The following is a 12198-nucleotide window of genomic DNA, read 5'->3' as shown; positions in this document are numbered from 1 at the left end:
TCATTTAGTGAGCTGTAACAGTTATGGGTGGAAAAGTTGCAACTTTTGCAATGACATTTATTTGTTTTAGGATGTTTGTGCTTTGGGTCACCTCAACAGAAAACTAGATAGTTTTGTTCAAGTGCCGGACCAACCAGGCTGTGGTGGATATGTGGGCCTGCGGGCCGCTTAAAGCCTAGCCTCAGGCCGGGCTTGGGGAATAGAAGAACTCCAAGAACCCCGTCAAGCAGGTATCTGCGTATTCTATTTCTTCTGATATTTACATACCAGTTAGAAGTAACATTTCTTTCTGAAAACCCTGCCAATATTATAGAGCCCATGCACACTACTGGCCAGGGTCTTGTGTCTTAGCCTCTGTGCTAAGAAAGACTATATACTTCCTACTTCGTGTGGGATTCTTCAGTCCATGCGGCTGTGCTCATACATCGTTCATTTCTACCCTCTACCACTATACATTCACGTGGGTGTTCGTCTCTGTGCTCATATACACCTATATCAAATAGAATCATATACTAGATGCTATTTTATATACGTGTTGACATGCCCGAGTGGCCGGTACCTCTTGCTGACGACTCGAAGTAGGTTGCTCGGTTACCCGCAAAAGACATGTTTATATTTTATTTATTTTTTAAGTTGTCTGCTATTTTCGGGAAGGTTGAATTATGGGCGTGACAAAGCCAGTGGAGTGAGTGGGTGGCATTGTGTGTGTGTGTTCTGTGATTATCAGCAAGATTGTCACAGCCAGTGTGTGCACAGCTGCGGGACCCGGTCGCTGCAAGTGGGGGTTATGCTACACTGATACTGCGCTTTATTCACCGATGGTCTGCACCCATAGTTATCTTCTATCTTGAGGTTATCTTCAGATGATTTCGGGGTTTTAGTGTCCCCGCGGCCCGGTCCTCGACCAGGCCTCCACCCCCAGGAAGCAGCCCGTGACAGCTGACTAACACCCAGGTACCTATTTACTGCTAGGTATCAGGGGCATAGGGTGAAAGAAACTCTGCCCATTGTTTCTCGCCGGCGCCCGGGATTGAACCCGGGACCACAGGATCACAAGTCCAGCGTGCTGTCCGCTCGGCCGACCGGCTCCCTTGCTAACAGATCTTAACCCTTGAGAGAGTATTGCTAATGTTGAACTGTTGGTGACGGTGGTGGGGCGGTTGAGAGCCTGGCGGTCTGGGATATTGCCACCTGTTGTAAGCTGTGTACGGATACCATTTTATGTATAGGCTATGTAGATTATATGGCGGGTGCTTTATTCTTTGTGTTAGCATTGCTTTGGTGGATTATGGGCCGGCCTAAAGTTTTTGTGAAGCCTACTCCACCTGCTGATGTGGTTGTAGTGGTGGTATGGTTGTAGGGGTGTTGTGGTTGTAGGAGTGTTGTGGTTGTAGTGGTGGTGTGGTTGTAGTGGTGGTGTGGTTGTAGTGGTGGTGTGGTTGTAGTGGTGGTGTGGTTGTAGTGGTGGTGTGGTTGTAGTGGTGGTCTGGTTGTAGTGGTGGTGGTGTGGTTGTTGGGGTAGTGGTGGTGTTGTTACAATGGTGGTGTGGTTGTAGTGGTGGTGTGGTTTTAGTGGTGGTGTGGTTTTAGTGGTGGTGGTGGTGGTTGTAGTGGTGATGTGATTGTTGGGGTAATGGTAGTATGGTTGTAATGGTGGTGTGGTTGTAGTGGTGGTGGTGTGGTTGTAGTAGTGGTGGTGTGGTTGTAGTAGTGGTGTGATTGTTGGGGTAATGGTGGTGTGGTTGTAACGGTAGTTGTGGTGTTGTAGGGAGTAGTGGTGGTGTGGTTGTAGTGGTGGTGTGGTGGTGTGGTGGTTGTGGTGGTGGGGGTGGTGGTAGTGGTGGCAGTGGTGGTGCAGTGGCAGTGGTGGTGCAGTGGCAGTGGTGGTGGTGTGGTGGTAGGGGTGAGGGCCAGGGCGCCGGCAGTGGTGGTGTGGTGGTAGTGGTGTAGGGGTGGTGTGGTGGTAGGGGTGAGGGCCAAGGCGCCGGCAGTGGTGGTGTGGTGGTAGTGGTGGTCTGATGGTAGTGGTGGTGGTGTAGGGGTGGTGTGGTGGTAATGGGGGCAGTGGTGGTAGTGGTGGTAATGGTGGCAGTGGTGGTAGTGGTGGTGTAGGGGTGGCGTGGTGGTAGGGGTGAGGGCCAGGGCGCCGGCAGTGGTGGTGTGGTGGTAGTGGTGGTATGGTGGTAGTGGTGGTGGTGTGGTAGGGGTGAGGGCCAGGGCGCCGGCAGTGGTGGTAGGGGTGAGGGCCAGGGCGCCGGCAGTGGTGGTAGTGGTGGTAGGGGTGAGGGCCAGGGCGCCGGCAGTGGTGGTAGTGGTGGTGTGGTGGTAGGGGTGAGGGCCAGGGCGCCGGCAGTGGTGGTAGTGGTGGTGTGGTGGTAGGGGTGAGGGCCAGGGCGGCGGCAGTGGTGGTAGTGGCGGTGTGGTGGTAGGGGTGAGGGCCGGGGCGCCGGCAGTGGTGGTAGTGGTGGTGTGGTGGTAGGGGTGAGGGCCAGGGCGCCGGCAGTGGTGGTGTGGTGGTGAGGGCCAGGGCGCCGGCAGTGGTGGTGTGGTGGTGAGGGCCAGGGCGCCGGCAGTGGTGGTGTGGTGGTAGGGGTGAGGGCCAGGGCGCCGGCAGTGGTGGTGTGGTGGTAGGGGTGAGGGCCAGGGCGCCGGCAGTGGTGGTGTGGTGGTAGGGGTGAGGGCCAGGGCGCCGGCAGTGGTGGTGTGGTGGTAGGGGTGAGGGCCAGGGCGCCGGCAGTGGTGGTGTGGTGGTAGGGGTGAGGGCCAGGGCGCCGGCAGTGGTGGTAGTGGTGGTGTGGTGGTAGGGGTGAGGGCCAGGGCGCCGGCAGTGGTGGTGTGGTGGTAGGGGTGAGGGCCAGGGCGCCGGCAGTGGTGGTAGTGGTGGTGTGGTGGTAGGGGTGAGGGCCAGGGCGCCGGCAGTGGTGGTAGTGGTGGTGTGGTGGTAGGGGTGAGGGCCAGGGCGCCGGCAGTGGTGGTAGTGGTGGTGTGGTGGTAGGGGGGAGGGCCAGGGCGCCGGCAGTGGTGGTAGTGGTGGTGTGGTGGTAGGGGGGAGGGCCAGGGCGCCGGCAGTGGTGGTAGTGGTGGTGTGGTGGTAGGGGTGAGGGCCAGGGCGCCGGCAGTGGTGGTAGTGGTGGTGTGGTGGTAGGGGGGAGGGCCAGGGCGCCGGCAGTGGTGGTAGTGGTGGTGTGGTGGTAGGGGGGAGGGCCAGGGCGCCGGCAGTGGTGGTAGTGGTGGTGTGGTGGTAGGGGTGAGGGCCAGGGCGCCGGCAGTGGTGATGATGGTGAATGAAGTGTGGCGAGCTCCTTCCTGAGGGACGGTCGACCTTGGTGGTGATCCTCCCCCCCCCCCTCGCCCTCTCTCTACCCCCCTCTCTTCCTCCCTCTCCTGCCCCTCCCTCTCTCCCATCCTCCCTTCCCCCCCCCCCCATCTCTCTCTTCCCTTACACGCTACCCACCTTGTTCCTCCCTCGCCTGTCTACCTTTCCCTCTCGTCCACTCCATCATCATCACCACCATCACCACCACGACTACCACCACCACCATCACAAACTACAATAGTGTGGTGTATCGGGCGCAGTTTACGCTCGTTATCGACGTGGCAGGTGGCGCTGGGGTAGTGGTGGTGGGGGTGGGGGGGGGGGGCAGTCAGCTGATCCTGACGTTTCCCAGGAGAGTGTGACGTAGGCATCAGCTGTTGACCCGCACCCATTGATTGCATACGCCTCCCGCACGCCGCCGTAAGTGTTCATGCTTCACCGTGTTTGCTGCCTGTGTGTTGCACAGTAGGCTAACATCTCTCACTGTGTTACGGGTCCCTGCCAACCTTTCATGGTAGGGTCACCACGTTGTCTGTATTAACAGGTTTTTGTACTGGGTTACCATGCGCGCGCACACCCCTTAGCTTGGCTACTCTCCCTCTCTCCTCTTCCCTCACTTCTTTCTTCCTTCCTTTCCACTTACCTTCCTTCCTTCCTTCCTACTGACCTACCTACTTCCTCGATTCCTGTTTGTTCTTTGGTATACCACTTGGGGTGTGTAGTATTTGTACCGTGTATACTGTTGGTGTGTGTGTAGTATACCTATCGTGTATACTGTTGTCTTTGTAGCATATGTATTTTTATGCCGCTTCGTATGTAGTAGGCCTACTTTGTATACTGCATGGTGTGTGAAGTATGCCTTTCTTATATACCGTTTGCTGTGTATGCAGTGAACCTGCCATGTATACCATATGGTGTATATAGTAGACCTGCCATGTATACCCTATAGTGTATATAGTAGACCTGCCATGTATACCATATAGTGTATATAGTAGACCTGTCTTATATACCATATAGTGTATATAGTAGACCTGCCATGTATACCATATAGTGTATGTAGTAGACCTGTCTTGTATACCATATAGTGTATATAGTAGACCTGTCTTGTATGCCATATAGTGTATATAGTAGACCTGCCATGTATACCATATAGTGTATATAGTAGACCTGTCTTGTATACCATATAGTATATATAGTAGACCTGTCTTGTATACCATATAGTATATATAGTAGACCTGTCTTGTATACCATATAGTATATATAGTAAACCTGTCTTGTATACCATATAGTATATATAGTAAACCTGTCTTGTATACCATATAGTGTATATAGTAGACCTGCCATGTATACCATATAGTGTATATAGTAGACCTGCCATGTATACCATATAGTGTATATAGTAGACCTGTCTTGTATACCATATAGTGTATATAGTAGACCTGCCATGTATACCATATAGTGTATATAGTAGACCTGCCATGTATACCATATAGTGTATATAGTAGACCTGCCATGTATACCATATAGTGTTTATAGTAGACCTGCCATGTATACCATATAGTGTATATAGTAGACCTGCCTTGTATACCCTATGGTGTATATAGTAGACCTGCCTTGTATACCATATAGTGTATATAGTAGACCTGCCTTGTATACCATATAGTGTATATAGTAGACCTGCCTTGTATACCCTATGGTGTATATAGTAGACCTGCCTTGTATACCATATAGTGTATATAGTAGACCTGCCTTGTATACCATATAGTGTATATAGTAGACCTGCCTTGTATACCATATAGTGTATATAGTAGACCTGTCTTGTATACCATATAGTGTATGCAGTAGACCTGCCTTGTATATCATATAGTGTACATAGTAGACCTGCCTTGTATACCCCTGTAGACGTGCCGTGTGAGCATGTTGTGGCGGTGTTGTGGAGGTGACAGTGTACCGGGGCTTGTGTGGTTGTAACAACATCAACACAGTTGTGGTGGTGACCACTGAGGAAACCATTTACACACACAGTAGCTTCATTACAACCACTCCTTACTGCAGTCCACCTGGTGAGGGCTTCCCCGGTGGTGAGGGCTTCCCCGGTGGTGAGGGCTTCCCCGGTGGTGAGGGCTTCCCCGGTGGTGAGGGCTTCCCCGGTGGTGAGGGCTTCCCCGGTGGTGAGGGCTTCCCCGGTGGTGAGGGCTTCCTCGGTGGTGAGGGCTTCCTCGGTGGTAAGGGCTTCCCCGGTGGTGAGGGCTTCCTCGGTGGTGAGGGCTTCCTCGGTGGTGAGGGCTTCCCCGGTGGTGAGGGCTTCCCCGGTGGTGAGGGCTTCCCCGGTGGTGAGGGCTTCCTCGGTGGTGAGGGTTTCCTCGGTGGTGAGGGCTTCCTCGGTGGTGAGGGCTTCCTCGGTGGTGAGGGCTTCCTCGGTGGTGAGGGCTTCCTCGGTGGTGAGGGCTTCCTCGGTGGTGAGGGCTTCCTCGGTGGTGAGGGCTTCCTCGGTGGTGAGGGCTTCCTCGGTGGTGAGGGCTTCCTCGGTGGTGAGGGCTTCCTCGGTGGTGAGGGCTTCCTCGGTGGTGAGGGCTTCCTCGGTGGTGAGGGCTTCCTCGGTGGTGAGGGCTTCCTCGGTGGTGAGGGCTTCCTCGGTGGTGAGGGCTTCCTCGGTGGTGAGGGCTTCCTCGGTGGTGAGGGCTTCCCCGGTGGTGAGGGCTTCCTCGGTGGTGAGGGCTTCCTCGGTGGTGAGGGTTTCCCCGGTGGTGAGGGCTTCCTCGGTGGTGAGGGCTTCCTCGGTGGTGAGGGCTTCCCCGGTGGTGAGGGCTTCCTCGGTGGTGAGGGCTTCCCCGGTGGTGAGGGCTTCCCCGGTGGTGAGGGCTTCCTCGGTGGTGAGGGCTTCCTCGGTGGTGAGGGCTTCCTCGGTGGTGAGGGCTTCCTCGGTGGTGAGGGCTTCCTCGGTGGTGAGGGCTTCCTCGGTGGTGAGGGCTTCCTCGGTGGTGAGGGCTTCCTCGGTGGTGAGGGCTTCCTCGGTGGTGAGGGCTTCCCCGGTGGTGAGGGCTTCCCCGGTGGTGAGGGCTTCCCCGGTGGTGAGGGCTTCCTCGGTGGTGAGGGCTTCCCCGGTGGTGAGGGCTTCCTCGGTGGTGAGGGCTTCCCCGGTGGTGAGGGCTTCCCCGGCGGTGAGGGCTTCCTCGGTGGTGAGGGCTTCCCCGGTGGTGAGGGCTTCCTCGGTGGTGAGGGCTTCCTCGGTGGTGAGGGCTTCCCCGGTGGTGAGGGCTTCCTCGGCGGTGAGGGCTTCCCCGGTGGTAAGGGCTTCCTCGGTGGTGAGGGCTTCCTCGGTACTCTTATACCGCCTGTGCGGCGGTATAGGCCTATAGGCTCTCATCTGGCCTGGGAACCGCACTTTATGCCATCATTGCTTCGTAATTTTCCTATTGGTCTTGTGTGTTTACTTGGGCGAATGACTCTTCAACTCTAAGAAAGCAAAACCAGTTCATCCATCTCTTGAAGAATGTTTGCGGTTCATTGTTCAAAACTGATGAGTTCGATGAATATGGTTGTCCAAACCTCAAGTCCAGATGTTTTCGAGGTAAAGGCTTCTAACTCAAAATGGGTTATTTGTGCTCTCCTTGCGAGTCTCTCAAGTAATGAGCATACAGCACTTGTAAATGAGGCTGGCCTGTCTTACAGTGACCCTGGGAAGGGACGGTATGTATGTAGTATATTTGTTCGGGTAAGTTTGCCTTCAGTACCTCATCGTGTTGACTTAAAACATGGAGTCCCTCAGTTCTAGCCCGAGTGTATGACTCCTGTTGAACACTGGCTTCCTAGTAATTTGTTACCGTGTCTACCTTTGTCTCAGCCCCTCACATCTTCGCACTCGATCACGCCCTCACAAACACTCGCCCCTCAACCCCTCACACACCCACCTGGAGGAACACACCTGGAGGAATGGTCTAGAAACTGGCTGCTAAGGTTTAACTCGGGAAAGTGTTAAGTAATGAAATTAGGCGAAGGGAGCAGAAGGGTGAACACAAGGCATCATCTGGGAGGTGATATCCTGCAAGAGTCAAATAGAGAGAAAGATCTGGGGGTTGATATCACACCGAACCTGTCCCCAGAGGCCCACATCAAAAGGATATCATCAGCGGCATATGCTAGACTGGCCAATATAAGAACTGCCTTTAGAAACTTGTGCAAGGAATCGTTCAAGACCCTGTATGCCACTTATGTAAGACCAATCCTGGAGTATGCAGCTCCAGCCTGAAGTCCGTACCCTAGTTAAACACAAGACAATCTTAGAGAAGATTCAGCGGTATGCCACCAGAATAGTCCCGGAACTGAGAGGTATGAGCCAGGAGAAAAGGCTAAGGGAGCTAAACCTCACATCCCTGGAAGACAAAAAAAAGTATTGGGAGACATGATAACCACCTACAAAATTCTCTGTGGAGTTGACAGGGTGAACAATGACAAACTATTTAGCACGGGTGGAACAAACGAGAGGACACAGGTGGAAACTTAGTACCCAAATGAGTCGGAGACGTTAGAAAGAATTTTGTCAGTTATTCACACATCACCTTATCATTCTCTGTGTACTTGTCCTCACCTGTTCTCAGTTTCATCATCTGTTCTTTGACTATTGTTTTCCACCTGATGTGACTGTGGAACAGTTTTGGGTCAGTCTTAGACCCTAAAGTTGGGTCTTAGCTTTATTTGCCATGTCATCTTCATGCTGTTTCAGCTTTTCTTCTCACACTGAGGTATCTACCTCCCGTGGCCCTCTGGTATCTACCTCCCGTGGCCCTCTGGTATCTACCTCCCGTGGCCCTCTGGTATCTACCTCCCGTGGCCCTCTGGTATCTACCTCCCGTGGCCCTCTGGTATCTACCTCCCGTGGCCCTCTGGTATCTACCTCCCGTGGCCCTCTGGTATCTACCTCCCGTGGCCCTCTGGTATCTACCTCCCGTGGCCCTCTGGTATCTACCTCCCGTGGCCCTCTGGTATCTACCTCCCGTGGCCCTCTGGTATCTACCTCCCGTGGCCCTCTGGTATCTACCTCCCGTGGCCCTCTGGTATCTACCTCCCGTGGCCCTCTGGTATCTACCTCCCGTGGCCCTCTGGTATCTACCTCCCGTGGCCCTCTGGTATCTACCTCCCGTGGCCCTCTGGTATCTACCTCCCGTGGCCCTCTGGTATCTACCTCCCGTGGCCCTCTGGTATCTACCTCCCGTGGCCCTCTGGTATCTACCTCCCGTGGCCCTCTGGTATCTACCTCCCGTGGCCCTCTGGTATCTACCTCCCGTGGCCCTCTGGTATCTACCTCCCGTGGCCCTCTGGTATCTACCTCCCGTGGCCCTCTGGTATCTACCTCCCGTGGCCCTCTGGTATCTACCTCCCGTGGCCCTCTGGTATCTACCTCCCGTGGCCCTCTGGTATCTACCTCCCGTGGCCCTCAGGTATCTACCCCCGTGGCCCTCAGGTATCTACCTCTGCTCTCTGGTGTCCTGTTATTTCTGTAGTTAATCCTCGCACTCGTGTTGGTCTTGCTTCCTCACATGCCAGATTAAACCATGAATTCCTCTGTTGTTTTTATTTTTTTTATTTTGTGCCGGGATAAACATGTTTACTGCCTCCTGACACTTTTGTGTGATGTAATCCATCACACTTTGTACACACTTTACTCTTGAGTTCTGTTTACCATGGTATTTATATTAGGAATTTTCTCATCTCCTCATAGTTTCCTATTCGGTACACCAGCCCTTTGCTTTCTAGTCCTTTTGTTGGGGGGAGAGAGAGAGATTACTGCTAACTTTATCAAACACTCAAATGTCATTACACTGTGGTCACTAATGCCCATGGGAGCTTCCAATGTAACAGTATAACAGATAATATAGAAGGCTATAGATCTAATTGGGTGGTTATAGATAGGAGCTACCTCGTACGGGTCAATAGGCCTTCTGCAGTTACCTTGTTCTTATGTACTTAATACTAAAAGCTGTCGTTCACTAGCAGGTAGGATACGCCGTTTGTAAAGATATGCTGAGAGCTGGTAGTTTGACCGGAGAGGCTAGGAAGAGTCATCCCCCAAGGGATGAGAGCTTGTGTGGGAGAACAAGGAGCGCCTCATGTTCCTTCTGTCGAATTCATCAATATATGAGAATAATTCATTCATTAAAGTAACTGTAATTAATAACCTCTTTTGTGAAGTACTTAGAATAAATTAACGTCATTTTAAAGTAAAGATCCAATTCCTCTTAGTCAACAAGGGCAGATGGCGCATATACAAGATGGGAATTATTTTCCAGCACACAGAAATTAAAGTACCACCTTTGGTAATTCAGCAAATTAGAGAAATTCAAGTATGATCCAGTATTATAGTTAAGCCTAGGTCAGTCTCTCAGCTTGAGAGAGCAGGCGGACGGGCATCTGAGGTCAACATCTACCTCCAGAAGGTCAGGCTAACACCTGGCATGGCTTGGGATAGCGGTAAAGTGCTTACGAATTGATACAGTTCCTGTTTAAATTCATTAATTAGTGCCTCTATTTTAGGAAGAATTTAAGTTAGAATATATTTCAGTTTAAGGAGTGTTCATTTGTCTCGTTATAATAATTTTGTTTCAATAAACGTGAGTTATTTCTAGTTGTTTAGTGGGTGTTACCCATAAATATTATATTGTCTGTATCACGGAATCCACGAGCCGGTGGTTATTGAACGAGTCCCCGGTGAACTTTTCAAGCAAACCTTATCTGTTTAATCTCGTATGTATTCCCTTAGGTTTCGATTTAATCCACACCTAATGTCAATTCATCCCTCCCTTTTTAATTAATTGGGGATCAACCCTCTAGGAATTAATGTCCACTTGATTGATCCAGCCCGGAATCATTTAGTTAGAAGAAAGTCGGGATGGAGGTGGGAGCTGGAAGATCTGAGAGTGTGCCAGGGACCCAGTACAGCGTTCTCGTGTATGTAGTATCTGGGACGATCAACCTTCTAAGATCACGAGGATTGGACTGAAGTCTACAGTAGAACTCTGGTTTCTTATGTATAGTTATCTAACGACCAGCATTTAACTAGATAAGTGAGGTTAAAGGCTGGCCCCCGTTACACCAAGTTAACTTTCCTTATGTCCGAGTCATTCGGGGTAAATATCAGATGGAGTCTAGCTGGCTCATCTTCCCCCTCTCATTCTTGTGGGACCCTTGCCGTGTTGGCTTAGAAAGTTTGTTGTTGCCACGTCGAGTAGTTTAGCTCTCCAGATATCTGGTCCACCATGTGGGTCTCCCAGTCTATCTTCTTTTCTTTGAAGTCTCCCATTATAAACAGTCTGGAGGCGTTCCTGAAAGTGACAGCTGCTGCTCTTTCTGTTATATTAATGGAAGCCATGTTGTTTCTATCATATTCCTGCCTGGGTCTTGTGTCATTTGGTGGGGTTATATATGACTTATATGTTGTCCTCCAATTGCCAAAGTGCCGGTTATGTAATCACTGAACCCTTCACAGCCCGGGGTAACCATCTCTTCAGAACACCAATCTTTTTTATCAGCAGATAAGTGTACTCGCCTAGTTGTGCTTGTAGGGTCGAGCTAGGCTCCTAGCGCGGCCTTCCGAACGTTCTTAGATAAAGCAATGACTCAATTCTCACGCTTTTATCATATTCGCATATAAAATATTGAATCGAATTAACATCAAAGATTTCTGCATCTAACCTTTTCCGTTAATTGACAACTCTAACACTGAAAAAGTTCTTCCTAATGTGTCTGTGACTCATTTGAGGTTCCAGTTTCCATCTTTGTCCCTTCATCCTGCTGTTCCTAGCTTTGAATAACACGGCTGTGTATACTTTGTCAATGTGTATGTGTGTACTCACCTAGTTGTGCTTGCAGGGGTTGAGCTGTGGCTCTTTGTTCCTGCCTCTCAACTGTCAATTAACTGATGTACAGGTTCCTGTGCCTATTGGTTGGTCCTGTGCCTTGACTGATTGATTGGCTTCGCGCCAATACGAGGTTTCACCCTTCACAGTAACTGCTTCATATTGCTTAGGTACTCCCTTATTTACTGGAGCGCCCTACCAGTTACTCCTGCCTGTTTCTACAACTTGTGCACCAGCCTCTTATGGGGTACTGTGTCAGATGCTTTCTGACAGGCCAAGAAAATGTAGTCTGCCTACCCTGCTCTTTCTTGCTTAATCTTTGTCCACCTGATCGTAGAATTCTTTTAAAGCTGTAAGGCAAGATTTACCAGCCCTGAACCCATGTTGGTGGTGTGTCACAAAGTCCCTTCTCTCCAGATATGCTTCTAGGTTTTTTCTCACGATCTTCTCCATCACCTTGCATGGTATATAAGTTAAGGACACTGGCCTGTAGTTCAGTGCCTCTTGCCTGTCATCCTTTTTGTATATTGGGACTACATTAACTGTCTTCCATATTTCTGGTAAGTCTCCCGTCTCCAGTGACTTTCCTTGCCACTCTCCAAGTCCTTCTGCATACTCTTAGTACCTATGGCGAGATTCTGTCTGGACCAACAGCCTTTCTTACGTCCAGATCCAACAGATGCCTCTTAACCTCATCTCTGGTAATTTCGAACCCTTCCAAGGCCGCCTGGTTTATTGCCACCTCTCCTAGTTCATGGACTTCACCTCGTTCTATTGTGAAGACCTGGAATTTCTTGTGGAGTTCTTCACACACCTCTTTGTCATTCTCTATGTACCTGTCCTCACCTGTTCTAAGTTTCATTACCTGTTCTTTCACTGTTGTTTTCCTCTTATGTGACTGTGGAGTAGCTTTGGTTCGGTCTTGGCTTTGTTTGCTATATCATTTTCATAATTTTTCTTTGCTTTTTTTCTCACTGACATACTCATTCCTGGTTCTCTGGTATCTCCCTCTGCTTTCTGGTGTTCTGT

At 51.0% G+C, this 12198-nt stretch overlaps 1 protein-coding gene across 1 annotated transcript in view; it reads left to right on the top strand.

Annotated features, from left to right (window-relative positions):
• LOC123761204 (collagen, type I, alpha 1b) overlaps positions 1–12198 on the top strand; it is a 147034-nt gene that overhangs the window by 91004 nt on the left and 43832 nt on the right. The window contains exon 4 of the mRNA XM_069329270.1: positions 5372–6661. Within this exon, the coding sequence (XP_069185371.1) occupies positions 5372–6661 (1290 nt within the window). The remainder of the gene's footprint in view (positions 1–5371; positions 6662–12198) is intronic.

The sequence above is a fragment of the Procambarus clarkii genome, chromosome 22 (assembly GCF_040958095.1).
Source record: "Procambarus clarkii isolate CNS0578487 chromosome 22, FALCON_Pclarkii_2.0, whole genome shotgun sequence".
Lineage (NCBI taxonomy): Eukaryota > Metazoa > Arthropoda > Malacostraca > Decapoda > Cambaridae > Procambarus > Procambarus clarkii.
This window is presented reverse-complemented; position numbering and strand designations above follow the sequence as displayed.